At 39.4% G+C, this 22,095-nt stretch overlaps 1 protein-coding gene across 1 annotated transcript; it reads left to right on the top strand.

Annotated features, from left to right (window-relative positions):
* Positions 1-774: 774 nt before the first annotated feature.
* Positions 775-17,545, top strand: LOC146660657 (multidrug and toxin extrusion protein 1-like). Its single transcript, XM_085419604.1, has 18 exons — positions 775-914; positions 4,117-4,247; positions 4,361-4,550; positions 9,209-9,310; positions 9,484-9,552; positions 9,682-9,830; positions 9,951-9,993; positions 10,103-10,147; positions 10,326-10,423; positions 10,591-10,688; positions 11,469-11,650; positions 12,165-12,273; positions 12,463-12,538; positions 13,648-13,717; positions 13,818-13,950; positions 14,047-14,141; positions 15,300-15,369; positions 15,449-17,545. The coding sequence occupies exons 3-18, from the start codon at positions 4,362-4,364 to the stop codon at positions 15,655-15,657; spliced, it is 1,737 nt and encodes a 578-aa protein (XP_085275730.1). The 5' UTR covers positions 775-914; positions 4,117-4,247; position 4,361; the 3' UTR covers positions 15,658-17,545.
* Positions 17,546-22,095: the final 4,550 nt, after the last annotated feature.

The raw sequence follows: 22,095 nt of genomic DNA, 5'->3' as shown, positions 1-22,095 counted from the left end.
CACAACATAGCCAACAAATGGAAGGGAGGGAGGGAGGGAGGGTGGAGAACATGACAAAAATCACTCTGGCACTCTTTCAATGTCTCTCCTCTCATCCAGGCCTCCAAGCCCCCCACCACCACCACCCTACTTCCCATACACCCTCTCCACTCTATCTTTCTGTGTTTATTGTTTTTTGTTTTTTGTTTATTGGGGGGTTTTCACCTCTCTATTATCGAATGTTCACGTTTGTCTCGTCCACGCTTTCTTGTTCCATCACACTCTATCTTTCAGCGTGACACCCTCTGCCCTCGTCCGTTCTCCGTGGCGGCCATTATCTAAACCACCCATCTCCTCATCTTTCCCCCCAATTCTACTCGCTGACGCTCAGGAGGAAAAATTTCACAACCTAGACGTAGATAGACACACACAGTCGTAGGGCGTGCGTGCAAATGCTCTCACCCACCAACCCCACCGTCCTCCTCTTCCCCCTCCTCCTCCTCCCACACCACCACGACCACCTCCACAACCTTCTACTCTTTTCAAACCCCTACCCCCCACCCTAATCCTAATCACACCACCGCCACCGTCATCAGCCCTTATCTCCCTCCACCAAATCTGCTCTGACTCAAAACAATTTCCTCTCATTTGCGATTTTTACGGCCCGCCCCCCGCCTCCTACACCTTCATCAACCCACCTACCCCCTTCCAATAAACCCTCTCCACCTCCTCAATACCCCATCGCTACCCATCCGATACAAACCCCACCCAAACTGCACACAAACACATACACGAATGGACTCACGTACACACACTCTGAGCGGTCGCCATTAAGAATGACGGCTCATCGCGTGTAAGCGGCGAATTGCCACTGTCATCCAGTGGAGCCCGAGAAGAACTGCAGTGTGACGTCATGGCGGACGCCGGCCCCGCTGGTTGGTGGAGAATATTTACGTGTGTGTGATTCTGTGCATGTGGATGGGATGGGGGAGACAGAGGAATACAATTTGGTGAGTGGGTGGACCCGTTGGGCCTTGCTGCATCACTGAACCAGGAAAATGAATGAGAACCTACATTAGATGTCACCCCTTCCTCTCTCATTGGTCTCCGCTAATTTTCATTCCTTTTTCCTCTAATTCACATCTCCTTTTGGCCCCCAAGGTGAAGAAAAACAGTTAAAACTGCAAAAACTATCCAAGTGTTTGACGGTATGTTCGACAGTATGTTACAGGGTTCTTTAACTGTATTCAGTTATTTAAAGCAGCTGAAGAATAAACAAATGGGCGTTTTTTTACATTTATTATATGGTAAGAAATCCATTCAAAGTTCAGTTAAGCAGTCTGGTGCTGGTGCCAGAAATTTTGTGCATTTGAATTTTCACAAGAGCAAAACAGCACCACCCAATGGGAGGTTTTCATAGCCACAGCTGGAGAGAGGAACGCCTCACTGAGAGGTGTTACTAGGGCAGAAAAGAACATGAACATACTACGCAATGAGCTGCAAAATTGACAGGATACAAGCATGCACGACGCTTTACAGCAGCAGTGACTCAGTGATTTACTTCAGTGAGGGGGGAAACAAAATGTAGTCTGTCTCTGAAAAGCACAGACCCAGTTCTTTTTATGTCTCTCCTTTGACTAAAAGGCACATAGTTTTTACAGTACAGTTTTTATTGGTGAGCTGATTTTTCAATTATTGCCCTTAGCTGATAGTGAACATGGTGATTCACAGATGTTGAGCCTATAGTGAGAAGGTTTAAAAACTGTAATTCAGGTCAGATTCATGAACAAATTGGCAAATGTCAGCATGGTTGTCAATGCAACCTTACACTGTTGTCCAGCAACTTCCACTCAAAGACCATTGGTCTCATGATTGCATCAGACACAAAAATATAGCAAAGTCTTGATTTTAAACTTTTAGCTACATTGGTAAACACACATATTGAGATAATGTGGTATATTGCTAGGCGAGATTGGTTTTTAATCTCTCAGATGTTATGTATAAAAAACATTTTCACAGGACACTATGCAGTGTAACTTTATCGGTTTTTCATATCACTGTGGAGGAAATGTTACTCTATAATGTTGCTTCATTGAGCTTTGTGGGCAAATTCTCTGGCAGGAATAAAGTCCGCCACAAAATTTCAAACAGATAAGGGTTTGGACTTTGACTGGATCACCTGGATTCTCTTTATCAGCCTCCTCTCTGGTGTAGATTTCATGCTGTCATTGTCATTGTCATTTTGCGTGATCCAGTTTTGGCCAGCCTTTAGCTGTCAGGCAGATGGCCTCACATTTGACTCTAGAATACTTTGGTATATAAACTTCAAGTTTAATCAACAACTGTAAGATGCCCAAGTACTGTGGAAAACAAGCCCAAATCATCACCCCTCCGCCATTGCGCTTGACAGTTGGTATGAGGTATTTGTGCTGATACATATAACATTTAATATGCTAACTGAAATATTTGCATGTTTGCATTTTTTCTGAGCATCCGACAGTGTGATCTTGTGAATGTGGTACGATTTCCATTCCTAGGAAGACTGTAGTGTCATGTTAACACACTTGAATGCTCCAGTCCTGCAAACTACCCAAACTTCATTTTTTATAAAATTGCTCACACATGTGATAACTTTCATTTTCACGTGACTGTATATTATCACCCAGCTTTATGGTAAAATCAGCATCTTAATATAATAGTATTTTGCCGTTAGTTGTTTTGGCTCGGGGAGTTGGGAAGCGCATCTGTAACCGGAAGGTCGCCGGTTCGATCCCTGGGCTCTCTGTCCTGGTCGTTGTGTCCTTGGGCAAGACACTTTACCCTACTGCCTACTGGTGTTGGCCAGAGGGGCCGATGGCGCAATATGGCAGCCTCGCTTCTGTCAGTTTGCCCCAGGGCAGCTGTGGCTACAACTGTAGCTTGCCTCCACCAGTGTGTGAATGCGAGAGTGAATGAATAGTGGCATTGTAAAGCGCTTTGGGTGCCTTGAAAAGCGCTATATAAATCCAATCCATTATTATTATTATTATTATTATTGGCTTTATCAATGTCAAAACAGAAAACAGAAAAAGAAAAGCTTATATCAAATGGCAGCATTGGATCCTAAAAGAAAAAGAGACCAAATCCAGAGCAGGCTAAATCTTTGGAACCAGTGACAGTGTCTTTTTAATCCCTCAATACATATTTAGCACCAAGGATAATGTGTCATTTACCTGCACTGTTTAATTCTTCTTTGATGGTGTTCAAAATGCTCCCTTTGTCCTGATTCAGTTTCTATTGCATTTTTGGATTATTGTGTTTTTGTTGGCTTTCTTCGTTGTTCTTGTGCTTTTGGTTTTTGATTATAGTCAGGCTAAGGTTTTGATTTCACTTTATGCATTAGTTCCCATTGTTGTCTTGTTATTGTTTAGTGTTTACAGAATCGAAATCGTGTTAATATGATTTACTGTTCCAGTGTAGGTTTTGAATCCTTGTTTTTTTCCTACTAGGCTTCAGTTCATATTTTGAGTTCCTTTTCTACTACTCACTCTTTCTCCTCTTCCGATGTTACCCAATGTATTACTTCATATATGTTTAAATTATGGTTGTTGCTAATTGTTTCTTGTATCTTGTTTTGAGTTTTACCTCTTTGTCTACGGCTGTCTTGATTGCATTTGTGTCTACTTTCCCCACCTGTTTCCACTTCCCTTATCAATCCCATGTGTATAAATAGTCCAATCCTCCCTGTTATTTCCTTTCCCTAGTGTGCCCTAGTGTGAGTTATCAGGATTCCTAGGTCCTCTGTTTTGTTGTGTCTGGTTTTTTTTGGGGGGGGGGGTGTTTTTGTTTTTTTCATTTCTTGTATTTTTATGTTGAAACGGTTAGACTTTATGAGATTTTAATAAAGCTCTCTCTTTATTTGATCTGCATTTATTTTTAGACTAAATCGTAACACCTTGGAGATTTAACTACTTCTTCTATATAGCAAGTTGTGAAATCCACCCCTGTAATAACCAATAAGGCACAGGGAGAAACAGGATGAACACTGTTTTGACCTGTTAGTGTTTAACCATAGAACTGTGAACTTGCACTTTGACTGCTTTGTTGATGCGGTGAAGACCAGTGATTCTTCAATGATCAACCTTATTTGTGATGCAGCTTGCAGTGTCCTGGCTTTTTTGGTGGGACAGAGGTGGTGAGATCCCTGCTGCCATTTACAGTGCATGTCCACTTTCAGAGACAAGGAGCAACGTGGGCAAGAAGAGCCTTGGTTATTGATTAATACTCTGGTAATTGGTTATTGATTGCTTTCAGCCTCCTTCACATTGTCTGAAGGGAATGCACTGTGCGAACATCATTTAGTTTGGGACTGAGTTTTGTTTTCTGCCAAATCTCATTTCAGGATGGAAGATTTAGTATCTGAAAGTAGATGTAGAGGGGTAATTGGTCAGTCCAGAACAGACGAATTGCCTCCTTCTGCTGCTCTCAGTGTTGACTCATCCTGCGGATCCTGCCTGAAAAGCATCAAGCGCTGGGTGCCTTTGGACTACAAGCATGAAATGGTTCAGCTTTTAAAACTTGCAGGTCCTGTGGTAAGACTGTGTTTAGCTGAAGCAGCTGACAAAGTTTTACCCTGTCTGTATGACTGAATCTAACGGTACTAAGGTACTCCAATTTGAATGTGAATCTTTGTAAATGCTGGAACAGCTCTCTAGTTATTATTAGTGTATACTGAGCAGTTTGCAGTGTAGATCACAAGTTGTCATGAATGAAGTTTGTTACTTTAACTTGGGGTTCGTTTTAGACCAGTAATTATTTTTAATGTGACACCTGTTTTATTAAAACAGTAATGAACAGGTTAATTGCTTCAAACCACTGAGGCTCACTGATAAATAATTATCCAATGGTGATAAAAGTATGATCATGATAGCACTTTAACTAAAACTAATTTCACCCTTTTACTGACCTAAGATATAGTATACTGTATGCTTTAGAGAAGTGGCTCTCAGGCTGTGTGGTGGGCCCCCTGGTGGAGGATACAATCACTGCAGGGTGGATGTAGAAGACTTGGGATAAAATATGGAGTTAAACTAAGTTGAATTAATATGAATTATTTAGGGAAAATAAACCAAAAAATACCTTCCTGTTATTATGTTGACCTTTATTTTACTAAACTGATCTTTTCTTATTGTTGATGACTAATGGAAATTGTGTGGTATTAGAAAGAAGCTATGCTGTATATGTCTGTGAAGTTTGTCAGTCATCCAGGTCATCGTAGTCTAAAGAGCTTGGAAAGAAAAGCTTCTGGACTTCTTTAAGTTTCTTGAAGATCTTTCAACCCTCATCTGATTGATTCTTCAGTTCTAAGAGCAACTGGTGCTTCAGGGAACTTAAAGAAGTCCAAACGCTTTTCTTTCCAAGCTCCTTGCAGCAATATACAGCACAGTAATGTATTTTTTATTTTATTTAAATGTTTTATTTCAAACTTGTGCAGTCTTACACTGATCACTTTAAACACAAGACAGATAAATAGGCTGCTCAAAAAGCAGGTGCACCAGAGAGGCAACAACAAGACAACCCTCAAAAAGCAGGTGCTGTCTCCTTATCCCTGCTGACTGATTTCTCTCTACATTCACTTTCTGTTAGGATCTTTTTCAATACAGCATAACACGCTAACCGGACCCCATTCAGGCTGGACAAGTAGTCCAGCTCCTCCAGATAGCACATCTAATGTGGCATCACAAGAAGGCTGGCTATGTCTCAACACTGTCTCAAGAGTGTGGAAGAGATATCTGGAGTTGGGTTGTTACGCCAGAAGAGCTGGACAGAAGGAACCAGCAGGACAAGTATCTGCTCCTCTGGGCAAGAAGGAGAAAGGGTAGCACTATTAAAGCCCTAAAATAACCTCCAGTAGGTTACTCATGTACATCTTTCTGATAAAACTGTCAGAAATAGCCTCCATTAGACTGTCGTGAGGACTTGATGTTTTTTAGTGGGACACATTCACAATCAAGTAGCTCAATTAGCAGCCACAGAGGGTTCACCTCTGGCGCCCTGTTCTCTTCCAATATGCATGCATCATAATGCTTGCCAAAGCATTGACTCTTGTGTGAGCTTGCTCCCATCGATGAAGAAAATGGGTACCACTGGTGGACCTGCCAGTTCTGTGGATCTGTGGCACATGCCAATCAATCTGCATGGTGCTTGCCCCACTAAAGGATATCAGGATCTTGTGCCATGCTCATGGTTCATTTTCTGACAGTTTAGTCAGAAAGAATGCACATGAATAGCCCTGTGATGGTGATGTTGTAGGGCACTGGCAGTGCTCCTGCTGTTCCCCTTCACACAAAGGAGCAGAAACCAGTCTTATTGCAGGGTTGACGCCTTTCTATGGCCTTTCCTGATATCTCGTTCACACAATAGAAACTGTCCTGGGAGACACAGCAAACCTGTTTTTGACATATGGATGAGTCATCCTGGAGGAGCTGGACTACTTGTGCAACCTGAATGAGCTGCAGCTACTGTCCCCTGCTAGCAGTAGTCACAAGGACACTAAAAAAAGCAACACTGGAGACAAATTGAATAAGGAGAGAGGAATGGTTTCTTGAAACGATTCAGAGGTCTTATTGTTACCTCTGTAGTGCATCTGCATTTTAATTTGCATCAAAACAGGTGAAACTCCTTCACATTGGTTTGTGCTTCCTAATCTGATAACTGATATCCAGTGTTGGGTAAGTTACTTTAAATTAGTAACTTAGTTACATTACTAGTTACTTCCATCAAAAGTAACCCAGTTACTTCAAGATACTCGTTACTTTCAAAGTAACTAGTTACTAGGGAAAGTAACTTTGGTTTTACTCAGAATTCTCTTGTTAATGTGTTGCTAACTGGATACCCAGCAAGATTGCCAGTCTTCTAGCTTGCTTACTTGCCACAAGTGCACTGTGCCACCTACCAAAGGAAAAAATTATGTGCATATTTCCACGAGAGAAATCCCACGCCTGGACCGTCGTTGACCGCCGCCATGATTCTAGCCTACGTTACAGCGTCATGTGCGCTTTTTACATCCAACACAAAAACTGCAGTCGTGGTGCTTTTGATTGTACTCAGAAATTCTGCCTTCTGAATAGGAAGATGTAGGCAACACCAGACTGCAGATGAGCTGCATACAGGGCTGGACTGGGACAAAAAATCTAGAGACTGGCCCGCCATTATAGCAAAAATCATAAAGCCTTTGAATGAAAACAAACACTGTTGTGACAGTGATGTACACTGTCTTGATGGTATATATGTATCAATCTTTCAATCATTTGTTGTAAGACTCAGATAATTATTTATTAAAAGGTAGACATTTGAAATGAGAATAAGAAAGTATTTCTTTGTGCCCCCCTTTTCCTGTTAATGCCCTACCTGGCCCCCTGGCAACACTTTGCTAGATCCGCCCCTGCACAGTTACCAGCTGTCAGCTACTTAGAAAAGGATCCTGGTGTTATTTGTCTCTCAGAAACAGTTCATAACTTCCCTTCAACTCATTCATGTCACCTAAAAGGTGAACCTGTTTTTCCATCACCTGTTCAGCTCTGATGATTCAGTAAGGACATCTCCTGGTTTCATCTTCATGTTTCCCACTCACCAGATATACAAACCAATATCATGACCAGCAGCTTTACAGCTGTGGCTCCAGCAAACATCAGCTGATACTAGAAATTAATATTAAATAAATTCTAACAACAGCTGATCAAACGTGCTGCTGTTGTTTAACGCAACATCCGGTGGTTTCCTCTTTCTGGCGCAAAGTGGACGATAAATAAACAAGAGGGAAAAGCCGATCAGCTGATCATTGAACAGTTTCATGATTGAAGTAGCAACAGGAGAGGGAGGGGAGAGAATGAGAGAAGAAGAGGCAGCTGTGCAGCAAAGACAGAATAACTCCAGCTTTGTGTCTTTTTCATTGTAGCTGAAGTCCGGGACAAACTGTTCCTTTTCACCTCAATACAAATCGCATAATAATTTCTCTGAATATGAGACGATCCCATTTTTTAGGGAACGGTTGGCAACTCTAATAATTAACCGTATGAACAAAATGAAGTTCAACATCAGTAACATAGCACCACCCAGCTGTATAGAAACCCCGTCATGCTAGCTAGCACGCAGTACGAAAAAGTCAGCACAACGAAAATAAACTCCAACTAAACTTGGTTTATATCTGACCCAGATAGACTGCAGGTCATAACTTCTTACCTGAAGTTCAGTTCACCTGACACTCGGACCGGCGGCCGCTTCGGGTCTCTCCTCTTGCCTCCCCTTTCTCTCCTCCACCTGCTGGCCTCCACCACTTGCTAATGTTACTGAATCTGTGGAAGCCACGAATAACGAGCCTATCTAAATCCCAGTAACGAGTAACGCATTCCTGATTTTGGCATAATAACTAGTTACCGTGCTCGTTACCACAATAATAACGTAGTTACTGTAACGCGTTACTTAATAACGCGTTAGTCCCAACACTGCTGATATCCCTAAAGTCTAACTGATTTTGTCTGCTAAAGTGTTCCCTTTTTTTATTTTTAGCACTGTAGTAGAAAACAAACACAGCAACATTTCTTGGATGCATTGGCCGGGTATATAAAAATGTTCTAGAAGTTCCAGGTCATGCACAAAATGTAAATGAATCTAAATTAAAACACTACCCTGAACACCTTGCAATGCATCTACCATCAAATTCAATGCAATACGATAGCAAATGTGGAATCACAGATATTTTTCAAACAATAGTCTCCACAGAAAATAAGGCACATTTACAAGTGCCCCCTCAACAGAAAATTATAACTGTTATAACCCCAACATGTATCCACTTTTCACTGAGTGCTGTTCATTGCACAAAGCCAGAACTTGATAGATGAGGGCATTTAGTTTCCTTTGTGCAAACCTTTTGATGCCAAAAACCTGTCAAAAACCTACACCAGCAATCATAAGAACTACTTTCTAAAGAAAGGAGAAGTAGTAAAAGACATTTAGAAATACAAAGGAACTGCAGCAAAATCAAAGCATGACACATGTCAGCTGCCAGAGCAAATAAGAACTTTTTTTTTCTTATCTCAGGGCCTCTTGAATTAATGTTTCTTTTATGAATAAGAACCCAGCCAGCAACTTTATGTGTTGAATATTAAGTGTAACATTTCATTCATTTTTGGCGACGTTCATTTATCTTTTTATTGTTATAAAAACGAAAGCACTTGATTTTGTTTTTCAGTTCATTTCACAGTTGATGAGCTTCCTGATCGGCTTCGTCAGCGCGGTGTTCTGCGGTCACCTGGGAAAGACGGAGCTGGCAGGGATGATGTTAGCAATGGCAGTAAGCTATCTCGATGCGTTTTTTTGTTTCTACTTTTTTTGCTATTGTGAAATGTTGAAAATCGCTTCAATAGCCTTTTTTGCCTTTAAATAAGTATTATACTCACGCATTCAGCTTTTCATTTGTGAGCCTGAGGTTCTTCTGTAATGTAATAAAGTTTAATTTCAATGCAGGTCATAAATATCACAAGTATTTCCATCGGCTATGGTTTGATATCAACATTTGATACTCTCATAACCCAGGTACAATTCACTTTATTCATCTAATCGGGTCAGTCTTAAACACAGTCTGCTTTTTCAGACTTGTGGTTACCTTTTTCTTGCACCTCAGCAAATACTATGAGATTTTCCTTTTTACCATTTTGCTTTCAGACTTATGGAAGTGGTAACCTGAAGCGTGTAGGAGTGATACTCCAAAGAGGAGTTTTGATCCTCCTCTTAGCCTGTTTCCCCTGCTGGGCTCTCCTTATTAACACTCAGTCCATTTTACTGGCTGTCAAGCAGAGCACGCAGGTTGCAAGGTGACCTTCTTACACAAATCAAACTGACATCAATGGCACATATACACTTATTACTCACAAAGTTATTCAGTATGGGTTCTGCACTTACTTACAATCTCCCCTTTTCTCTCTCCCATAAAGACTGTCACAGCTGTATGTGAAGATCTTTATGCCGGCTCTGCCAGTGAGTTCAGCTGCCACCACGCTTTTCCCAAATGTCTTTTGTATCTCCTTCCATAATGTGTTGCATTATCAGTCTAATTAACCCCCATTCAACACGTTGGGTTCGGCAGGCTGCCTTCATGTACTATCTGCAGGGGAGGTATCTTCAGAATCAGGTGCATTTGATGACTGCAAAACACTGGTGTGAAACAAAATATTAATGAGATGTCTTGGAGTATGCAATGACATTGTTTTGTGTGTTGCTAGAGAGACATTTTTTGGGGAAAAATAGCAAAAATAACAGCAGGTGCACCAAAACCCTGTGTTTTTCATACAGTTTGCTTTGGCTCACAGGGCATCATGTGGCCCCAGGTGATATCCGGAGCCATAGGAAATGTTTTAAATGCTGTTATCAATTACATCCTCCTCAGTGTTCTGGATCTGGGGATTGCGTAAGTACACACCATCACTCCCTGCTCCCCTTAGTTAATATTTTACACTAATCAGCTTTGGAAAGCAATATAATGTTGATTACTGATAGTCAGCTGAATGCTTAATCTGGGAACGTCTTTGTATGTGCAACTTTCCTTTTCTACTTTTCTATTGCTTAACATTCAAGCGGATCCGCAGCTGCCAATGCCATCTCACAGTACTCCCTGGCTGTGTTCCTGTTTTTATGCATCTACATCAAAGGGCTGCACATACCTACATGGGATGGCAAGTTTACTAGATATACTTTTTCTTCAAATTTTCAAATTAAGTGACAGGATATCAGAGAAAGGGCAAAGCCACTCTCTTGGAACTAATACTTTGCTCCTCATTACAATTATAGTAATCAGTTGTGCATAAACTCTTTAAGGGTGTTGCTATTTAAACTGACTGGACTCCACATTACAATCATTATGGAGGATTTAGTTTGTGATGCTATTATATTTTTAAATTGTCCTCAGAGTGTACACGAAAAATACTAAAAGACAAGCCAGCAAATACTTTTGAAAAACCTATTTTTTTTAAAAAGCACATTTACACCTTAATTATAGATTTGTTATTAATTTGTGGCATGATCGTTACATTAAATTACATCAGCTTTGCTGTCGGTGAACATGTACAAGCTGTTTGTTTTTTAAATCATTACTTTATTTAGTTTTTATTCCTTAATATGTGCTGAGTTGAAAACTTGTCTATATATGTAAAAGTCAAATTTTTTGACATTTGGGTTTCAGTGTTTAGCTAACGTGCTTAAGCTAGCTAAAGAGCAACATAGCTGAGGTAGAAGAATTACAATTTTAAATAATTTAGGCATATTTTTGTCCTTCAAAGCAAGTGTGATACATAAAGTTCCTAAAAATTAAGGAATGCTAGCATGCTAACACACTGCTAGAAACGCCTTGTAGCATAGTAGATACTGAAAGAAGTGTAATTTAAATGGCAGCACAGTGTAAAGAAGGCAAATGTGAGCATTTAGCTAAACCTTTCATACCTTCTGTTATCTTTCAGGCTGGTCTAGAGATTGCCTGCAAGAATGGGGTTCCTTCCTCCACTTGGCCCTCCCCAGTATGCTGATGTACTGTCTGCAGTGGTGGTTGTATGAGATTGCAGGGTTCCTGGCTGGTGTCATCAGTGAAACAGAGTTGGCGGCTCAGTCTGTAGCTTATGAAGTGTCTGCTGTCGTTTTCATGGTAACTCGTTTTTTGATATAGTTATTTAAACATTTTTTAAAGGTATGTGCAAGAGGGCTCATAACTGAGTAGCTTATTGATAATAACTGTAACACTGTGTCACTAATCCACACACACTCAAAATATATTTATGCCCAAAATGCTGATATAAGTTATTTGATTACATGTAAATTCTCCACATAGTTTTGTTACATTATTGCAGTGTCAAATGAAATGTACTTGATTGGTATAAATTCAATTTAAGCTTCTTCTTTTTTTGCTTAATGATTAATTATTTAAATATTTTTATATATTTCAGTTTCATTTTACTTAAAATTATTGATTCATGTTTATTCATGTGGTGAATAATTGTGAAAAAAAAGATCTTTTGCCACATTGGCGAGCCTGTATATTGAGTTTATTTTACACACATTACATAAAGTTATTGATAAATTCTAAAGTAACTAAATGATTTTCATGAGCAAAATGTTACTCTGTTACTGTGAAGTAATTGCTAACATTTGCTCTTCCACAGTTTCCTGTAGGCTTTTCTGCTGCTGCCAGTGTTAGGGTTGGAAAGGCTCTTGGTGGTGGGAACACAGAACAAGCTAAGCTGTCCAGCAAGGTCTCCCTTCTCTGTGCATGTATGAAATTATATTACATGCACATTACATTATATTATATTGGGATGTCACACCAAAATCAGAATTTCCTGTTTTAGTATGCTGTTGTCAAATGAAAAATATCTCAAAAATGAGAGCAAGAAAATAATTATATGCCTAGTTAATTTATTGCTCGCATTTTAAAAAACGCCTTTCTTATATCCAATCCAGTGATTGTCTCATGTTTCCTTGGAGCCGGTATTGGTATAGCCAAGGATGTGATTGGTTACATATTTACCACAGAGAGGTGAGTAATACAGAGAGGTGAATAAACTTGTGTGTTTATCCTTGGTGCAGAAACTATGAGTATATGTCAGTCATGAGTAATTCATCATGTATTAACTTCAGTACTAATCCATCTGTGCTTCTTAATACACAAAAGTAAGTCATGGAGTTCCACAGGGGTCTGTAGTGGTAACCAATACTTTACATTATACATGTTCCCCTTATATAATATTATTTGAATTATATTATTTGACACTGAATAACATTTTCATTGCTATGCAGCTGACATCCAGCTTAATGGCATAAAGGCCTGGGTGACCTCTCATTTCATACTTCTAAATTCAGACATAACTAAGGTTATAACCTGATATTTATTTTAGAAGGCGTTTCTTTGGCTTACCTCAATGATACTGAAAAGCTACTTCATGAATGTATTACTTCTAGGCTGGACTATTTTAATTCATTATTATCAGCTTGCTTTAAAAGCTCCCTGAATAACCTTCAGTTGGTAAAAAATGTTCCAGCAAGAATACTAACTGATACTAGAAAGGGGGACAATATTTCTCCCATATTAGCTTCTCTTTATTGGGTTACTTGTGGCTGAAGGTAAAATAAGGTAAAATGGGAGGCAGAGCCTTCTGCTTTCAGAGTCCTGTTCTGTGGAACCAGCTCCCAGTTTGGATCAGATGACCCTGAGCTATCCATTAATTACACTGCAATACGACTAGGCTACTGGGGGGTTCCCGTGATGAACTGACCATGTGCTTTGTGCTTATATACCACTCTGCATTCAATCAATAATAATTATGGAACTCTGGCTTTTTTTAGATGCGTGTCTTGTCCTGATTCTCTCTGCTGTCTTCTCATTCTCTTCGCCCTCGACCGGTCACAGCAGACAGTTCTGCTGGAGGTTTCTTCCTGTTAAATGGGAGTTTGTTCCCTTCCCAGCTTCAGCCACTTGCTTGCTCATAATGGGTCACGTGATTGGGGTTGGAGTTTTTTTCTACTGTTGTGGGATATTTACGTTCCAATATGAAATACCTTGAGGAGACTGTTGTTGTGAATTGGCACTATATAAATGAAACTGAATCTAATTAAATTGGCTTACTCCTACTTACTCCTCTATTTCAGAGACATTATACAGAGGGTGGCTAATATCATGAAGATATACAGTTTCATCCATGTTGCTGAGACTATTGCAGTGAGATCCTTCCCAGTTCAAAAACACTTTTTCCCTCTGCTGAGCAAAACCAGCCTGATGTGTCGACAGAAAACTTTTATTTGCTTTTTTACCTTCACAGGGTGTGTCAGGAAGCATTGTCAGGGGGGCAGGGAAGCAGAAGATTGGTGCGCTGTGCAGCTTGGTGGGATACTACCTCATTGGGTTCCCGATTGGAGTATCTTTAATGTTCCCTGTGAAAATGGGAATTTTTGGTTAATGTCAACAATATATTTTTGCACCATATACAAAAGATAGTTAAATTATATTTACACTAACAACTAACTGATGACTTTCTATCTCTGTTGCAGGGCTTTGGACTGGGTTTTTAGTTAGTACTTCTTTACAGTCCATGTTTTTTATAACTTTCCTGTGTAAACTAAACTGGACGAAAGCCACTGAGGAGGTGAGTAAGTCCTGGGTGAGGAAGAGGAAGATACAGTCATGTAAAAAAGAACATGTTAAGTCCTGTGAAAAAAGCTTCCAGAGCCACTTTTAGTAGCAAGAACTAGAAGTAATATATTTCAATGTGACTTTATCAGAAGGAGTTTCAGTCTCTCATGTTGTTGTGCATTTTTTTTACAACAGCACTCCAGTTTCTTGAGACTTGCTGGTATTTGTTTATGCACAGTTCTCTTAGGGTCCCACCAAATTTCATTTTCAATCAGTCTGAGGTCTGGACTTTGACTGGGTCACTCCAACACCTTGATTCGGATTTAGTTTTTTGTTGTTGTTTTTTACCCTTTCTGTTGTAGATCTGCTGCTGTGCTTGGGATCAAGTGACAGTGACAAGTGCGTGACAGTTGGTATGAGGTCCCAGAAAGTTGATCCTTTTCATCTGGATGTAGTGTTTTAAGTGGGAGAAGCCATTTTGTTAGTCATCCAAATGACCCCTTCAACCTCACGTGGCTGCAGGTTTCCCCAACTAACACCACTGACCAACACTGGGCCATGAGCACAGTTTCCTAATCATTAACATGCAAATTGTCAAGACCATTGCTTAATGGCCATTCACAGAGAATTAGGGAATGACTAGAAAAACAGCATTGTAAGATTCTGAAATAGCCTGACACAAAGGATGACCAAAGTTCTTTGCTTAGGCAGCGGTTGTCCTTCTTCTCTTCTGGAATGTGTGGAGCATTCTTTAGGGGACTTCCCAGCTTTCACAACATGTCCAGCTGGAATAACCACTTTCACTCAGGGCCTTTCTGATATGATGTTCCTCTGCTTTCAAGATGAGATAAGAGCATTTTTCTCCAAAAGAGAGACGTTTTTGTGCTTTGTTCAGATACAGCTTTACAAACCTAAGCTGTGCTGCTATGTTGTTATTACAGAGATTCTTCTGAGAACCTTTCCAAAGAAGCCATGTTTGTTCAGCGTTTTTCTCAGTGTTCTGAGGCCTGTGTAGTCAGAGACCTAGCTTATGCGTTTTGGGCATTTTCTCTTTCGTGTGAATGTAAGAAATGTAGTTAATGTAATGTTAACACGATCTATGTAAAATCTGGGATCTGTGTTATTTTTAAAATACTTATTTTTTTTCTTGTTTTTTAATATCTCTGAATAGGCACTTGTAAGAGCAGGAGTCCAAATTACAGAGAGGAATACTAATGGTAAGCAAAAAAAAATTTCCTTCAGTAGCTTTTGGTCATTTTTCTGGGAAATAAGATTACCGTGATTTTAAAGTTTCCCTGAGCACCCTGGACCCAAGGGAAGAATGCATAACGACCAGCCGATCCAGTTCTGTGATTCCAGTAGAAGAAAGGCCAGAGCCACTCAATTCAGATGAGAGGGCCTTGGGCGCCATGGCCTTATCCACCAGGCAGCTGGTGTTACGACGTGGTGCCACTGTGCTGCTAATGTTCGTCATCCTTGCTGCTGGAGTTATCATCAGTGAGATTCTCATCAGACGCCTTGAAAAGTGATTGAATAATGTGTGCAGTACAAAACAAACAAACAAGTCTGCCTTTAGGAGTATATGTGACATGTATCATAGTAAAGCATATCTTATAAACCAGCTTAATATTTATCACAGGATGCTGTGAAGTTCTGTCTGCACCCATAATATGAAGTAATTAGGATGACTGTGAAGACTGTGAATTGCCCCATCTCAACTAATTCATCATTTAAAATATTCAGTCCAACTTTTACACAATTTTAGGCCATTTTGTTTTCTGCACTTAGTGCATGAGATGGCAAATAGCAGCATTAGAATGAGCAGTAATTACTGAGCTTTCTAAAAGTCAAACACGCTTCTTGGGGCTGAATTATAGCTTCATTTCCTGACATTACTGCACAATCAAAATGTCTTTAAAGCCACAGAATATTATCTGCTTGCCATTTCAGTAGTAGTATTTGAGGTCAGTTTTCTAGCTCCTTCTAGATCTAATTTAATCCATAGTCGGAAAAATATAGTAAATGAAAAGCCAAACTGAAAATAGTTACTGTATAGACAAGACGTTCTTTTTTATAGGAACATGCTGTGTAAGCTGAGCACCAATCGAGACTGTGAAATAAATAAAATTTCCCATCCTACAATTCATAGCCTGAATTGGTGCCGCAATTAGAACCTAACATGATTAAAGGTTATATTTAGGCTACAGCACATCTGTGGAAGGGTGCTTTCATCATCAAAAGGCAGAAATGCTACTCTCTTGCTTGGTTTATCTTGCGTTCCTTTGATCTGTGTTGCCAAATTTGATGATAATGAAAGGCCTGTATGTGCTCACTGTAACATGCTGGCTGGATAAAGACATGTCACCCTGAGCAAATCAACCACCTGTTCCCTCTGCCCGAGCAGATAACCAGCTCACAGCTGAAGCCTGCTCATAAATAAAGGATTCAACCTGCTTAACAATGAACAGTCAACCATGTGGGATTTTGGCATGTATATGTGGTGTTTGTACACAGCTATTAATTAAATAAATTGACTGTTTGTCTGTAATATCTAAGGTTAGCCTGGAATCAGTTAGCGCAAAGGCTAGAAAGAGGAATCACTGCTCAAAGATAACAACCCCTAACAATCTGCATTTAAATACCTCTAAAGCTCACTATCTACTCAATTGTGACCAGTGACTATACCAGAGCCTGGCTCCTCCTTGTACAGTCTGTCCTAAAGCAAAGACATGCTATTGTGTTTGGGCCAGATTTCAATTAATTCTTTTTTTGGAGCAAGTCAAGAACAAGTAAATAAGAAATCTGATTTTTATTTGATTTTAATCTGAACTCAACCAGCATGAGAAGTTCCCAAATTACGCTCATAACATGTTAAGTAAATAGAAAACAGGGGAACAGGTTTTGGTTGCTCTAGCTTTATTTTTGCTTTTTCTCATCAAGCGTATTCCCCTACTACATTACTTTTATTTTACTTGTGCTAATGCTAAACCTTGATGTTAAGCAGCTAATGGATGGTCACACAAGGCCCTGCACTTGCTACAGCTTGATGTTTGCAACAGTACGGTTAAAAAAAAACTTGCATATTAATTTATCGTTATTCAACATGTAAATCAGGTTTGATTCATACAAGGTTACATCGTCATCTGAGCTTCAGTCTTGCTCATCAGTGGAGGTATTGCCACAGGCTCCTCACAGAGACCATAATCTTGGTCTGCTCACCTCCAGAGACTGCAATCAGTAACACGCTGCGGCGTCATTAACAAGTGAAAAGTGACTGTCTAAAGATTTGCTGTTAGTATCTTTAGACTGCAACTTAGTCTCTTTACGAGTCTCATAATAACTTTTCAGGTGTTGTAACCACAAAGCACAATAATATTCTTGAACCTCAGTTAAATTATGAATTAATGCAACAATATAAAGCCGGGACTGAGTTTAAATGTTCAAATTTAAATGGAAATAAATAGAAATAGTAATAAATGTTGAAACGAACACATTTTCTTGCTTGTTTTTTGTTTTTTAAGAAATACATTCTCGTTTTAAACGCGATGCCAGTTCGCATGCTTTAAAATAGTTGGGATGGGGGCATGTATCCCATTATGTGGCTATACATGTACTTTTAAACTACACTTTTGATAACTGAGGAAGCCAGCAGCTGTAGCTTTGAAAGCAAAATGATTTTGTGTTGTTGCTTGGAATTTCATCTCCACAGCAATTCGGGGACTCCTTTGTTGTATTTTTCATTTCATAATGTACAAAATGTTTCAAGGGGAGACAGCTTTGGACTGCAGGCAGGGCCATTTATCACCTGCACTAGTTTGCCATAGTGGTCTCCTTGGTCTACCTGCATAATGTTGTCTGGCACTATCTCACAGACACAAGCAAGGCTTTCTTAAAAAAAGACATCATCTGCAGGACAACAAGTGCTGTTCCAAAACCTGCAAAAACAGTACAGTGTTGTGCATAAGTCTTGAAGCACCTCTCATTACTTTATATTTTGTTTTCAAGGAACCAAACGTTCTCCTAATTTGTGGTGTTTAAATATAAATCGTTTCCCAGGCTTTATGAAAGTCTTTTACTATTTTTCTTTGGATATTGTCTGCTTTTCATTCATTTTCATTCCAGACCTTATGTTCACCATTTTCAGAGGTTTTGTTTGTTTTTCTTAAGGCACTTAACACTATGAATCATTCAAGCACAAAAACTAACAAGAAAGGCATATATCAAGGGACAAACTGGTACATTGGACAACTTAGCAAAGAGAACCATTTAAATTGGCACTTTGTTACAAGCAGCCTCTCAAAAAAAACACATAATTTGTTCTTGTATGTTCGAACAACGGTATGACAAATGCCAAGGATAACACAAAGATAACAGTAAGTATTTTATGTGCACTAACAAGGTGATTCTCAAAGAGGTAAAAAGCACGGTTTGTTGTACTTAAAATATTTGAGTAATGTGAAAAAGTGGAGGAAAAAATAAGTAGTGGCCAATATAGAAAACCTATCACAGCAGATGAACAGCACCTGATAGTCATGTCCTCTAATATGCCAAATTTCATAAGAACTTGACTGAAAATCAGGAGAAACAGGTTTGATGGAGTGATAAATCCAAATTTGAAATTTCAAATGCTTATGAAGTCAGGATACAAGAATCTGGAAAGCATCTGATTGGCAGCAGCTTAATTTTTCAGTATGACAATGATCCCAAATGCAGTAAAAGCATACTGCATTGAACTACACACTGGAAGAGTCATGGATTGGCCTCCCCAGAGCCTGAAACTCAATGTTATTGAAGCAGTGTGGTGTCATCGTGGCAGAGAATGAAATAAAAGGCAGCCAACAACCAACGAAGAACTTTGAATGTCCTTCAAGAAACCTGGAAGTATTCCTGAATACTACTTAAAGAAATTACAAGAAAGTTTTGCTAAGAGAGTTCAGGCTATCTTGAAGAATACAGGTAGTCATACCAAATATCCGGTTGTTCAGTCTGACGTCACTAGCCGTGTCTGGGTCTAAACTCCGTTGCAGGTCCATATATCAAACGATCACTGTGGCATTACTGAGAGTTGAAAAACTGTCTAAAGTCTTTCATCTTTAATAAAATGATCAGCGTTCTGCTCTACCAGGTGTAACAATTGAGTTTAACATCCAGGCATCCATGAAAACGGAATTTATGACATTTAACAGAGTTAGAAGTTAGCAGGGAGTTAGCTCGCTAGCTTCTATCTAAATACAATAAAGCATGTCCTGACTGCGGGGTTTTGGAAACAAATTAAAACATACAGCTTTCTTATCACTTCCAGCATAAATGAAGACAGAAAACTAAACAGCAGTGACGTTTGTAGGGTTACTGAAGTTTGGCTAGCTGGTATATAATGATGTGCTATGTGACCGCTGGCGACACAGCTATGTTAGCATAATATAAACAAGCTAACTTTTTTTCCACTCGATAAAAGTTAACGTGAGTTTTCTCGGTGGTCAGAAACAAATGTAATCGCATGGCAGGATGCTGTAAAAGGACCAAACTTCAGCCAGGAGAACAACTGAGATAATCCATCCACAATACAAAGTTAGTCATTCATATACTGCTGCATGGGCTGGGCTGTAGTTACATCCTAAGGTTTTAAAAACTGAGCTTAAATAAATGATTAGCGGTAATAAAAGCCGAGGGAGGTCAACAGGGATCACTGACTGTTTTAGGAGCTTTTTGAGATCAAATAGAAGAAAATACATAGCATTAAACATGTTAACAACACAAAAGCCATATTAAACGCAGACTACTTTAGACCCGGAAGTAGGATTCGTCGCGTCATCACTGAACAACCGGATTACCACATTGACTTGTATAAACTCGTTTTTTTATATACTGTCTTTCAATGTGTGTTTGGATATGTCAGTAAATCTCTGCACCTGTTTCCAATATTCCTAACAAAATTTAATGAAATGAGTGTCTCAGGACTTTTGCACAGTACTGCAGTTATGAGCATTCATTCACCCCGATGCCCTCCTGGATATTGATACTCTTCTATTTTCTTTTTTCTTATTTTCTTTTATTTCCAAACAAACCATAATCAGTGACAATGACTTTTTTTTTTTTTTGCTGTGTTATTTCTAGGCTTTTTCTCTGGGATTCTCTTTTCATACCCAGTCCTGTCACTAATTAACCTGATTACCTGTGCGATTTGTCCCCATGATTACACAATTTTCTAGTCTTATTTTGTGTAGAGTGCATATCATATAAGCTCTATTCGATACTGCCACTCTTTTGAATACTTCATTTGTGCTGCTTGTGCAGTATCTGTGTGCTAAGAGGTTGAATGGGTATGTTAGGCCCAGAAACAATTGTAGCTTCTTTTTAATATGTAATAGACATTAGCGGTTATTGATTGGGGTGTGAGCTTTGTTTCAGTCTTACCTGCATCAGTCAAGTTCCTCCACACCAAATTCGCTCCTCCACATCTTTATGGATCTTTCTTTGTGCACTGGTGCGCAGTCGTGTTGGAACAGGAACAAGCCATCTCCAAACTGTTCCACCAAAGTTGGGAGCATTTAAATTGTGCAATATGTCTTGGTGTGATTAAGCATTCAGTTTTATCTGTCATATGCAAGTTAGCACAGGGTCAACATTGCAATGAAATGTGTTTGACGAGCAGCAGTCACTCAGCAGCATGGTACAGTAGAAGAAAATATAATAGAATAAAATAAAATAATTAAAAAAAATAGAAAATTAGTAAAGAGCAAAATATTAGAGAGACGTGGTAAAAGAGAAAAGATAACTAAATATATATGTATCTATAAATATAAATATATGTACACTAGTGATTAAATAAGAAAATCTTGAAAAGAAATATGATGGGGGGGGGGGCAGATGGGATATTGCACAGGAATGAGCAGCAGAAAATTACAGTATTGCACTTTTTAAATATAAATATCAATAACAATAAAGTGACCAGTGCAGATTAAACAGAGTACTTGTGAAGCTGCAAGGTAGCTTCTGAGTGCGTCCTGTGTGTTGTGTGTGTTTAAGTGTTGTGGTTGAAGTGTCATATGGCTTGGTGGTAAAAACTGTTTTTCATTCAGAATTCCTCTCTCTGGAAATGAAGGGCAGAGCCCAACTCTTGAAAAACAACCCGACACTATAATCCTCCCTCCACCAAAATTCACACTTGGCACAATGCAGTCAAAAAAGTACTGTCCTCCTGGCAAACTGCCAAACCCAGACTCATTGAAATGCCAGAAAGAGAAGTGTATTTCATCACTCCAGTCCAGTAGCAGTGTGCTTTATATAAGTCCATCTGACGTTTTGCATTACACTTGGTGATGTAGGGCTTGGATGCAGCTGCTCGGCCATGGAAACCCATTCCATTAAGCTTTCTACACACTGTTTTTGAGCTACCCTGAAGGCCACAGGAAGTTTGGATTGACTCTGCAGAAAGACCTCTGCGCTTCAGTATCCACTGGCCCGGGTCTGTGATTTTACATGACTGAGTTGCTGTTCCCAATCATTGACCCTTTGTTATAATATCACCATATAATATCAGCTGTTGGTGATATTATAACCAACAGTCAGCTGTTGGTGACTGAATATTTTTACAACTGGACATGTTGCACAAGTGGCATCCTATAATGGTATCGCGCTGGAATTCATTGAACTCCTGAGAGTGACCCGTTCTTTCACAAATGTTTGTAGAAGCAGTCTGCATGCCTAGGTGCTTGATGTTATACACCTGTGGCCATGAAAGTGATTGTAACACAAGAATTCAATCATTTGAATGGGTGAGTAAATACTTTTGGCAATATAGTGTATTATTTAAAGGATTTATTTCCACACTGTTTTTCATGTGATGATAGTCACTTTGCAGGTATTAGTAGAGCATCTATAACAGAAGGAACTATGGTTCTTTTGCATATTAGTATATGAGTCTTCGTGTTTTGTTTGTAAAGAAAAAAAAGAGTTCAGACTAGAGG

Source organism: Rhamphochromis longiceps, linkage group LG10 (assembly GCF_057381845.1).
Source record: "Rhamphochromis longiceps isolate RC_006_pf linkage group LG10, R_longiceps_female_GT1.1, whole genome shotgun sequence".
Classification (NCBI taxonomy): Eukaryota; Metazoa; Chordata; class Actinopteri; order Cichliformes; family Cichlidae; genus Rhamphochromis; species Rhamphochromis longiceps.
Note: the sequence above shows the minus strand (reverse complement) of the source record. Positions and strands in the feature narration are given on the sequence as shown.

What these genes read in the sequence shown, in the direction of transcription:
- LOC146660657 (XM_085419604.1), top strand. Translation starts at nt 4,362, where the DNA reads ATGGAAGATTTAGTATCTGAAAGTAGATGTAGAGGGGTAATTGGTCAG. An exon ending in TAAAACTTGCAGGTCCTGTG is followed by an intron (nt 4,551 to 9,208) that starts GTAAGACTGTGT and finishes TTTGTTTTTCAG; the next exon opens with TTCATTTCACAGTTGATGAG. An exon ending in CAGAGCACGCAGGTTGCAAG is followed by an intron (nt 9,831 to 9,950) that starts GTGACCTTCTTA and finishes TCTCCCATAAAG; the next exon opens with ACTGTCACAGCTGTATGTGA.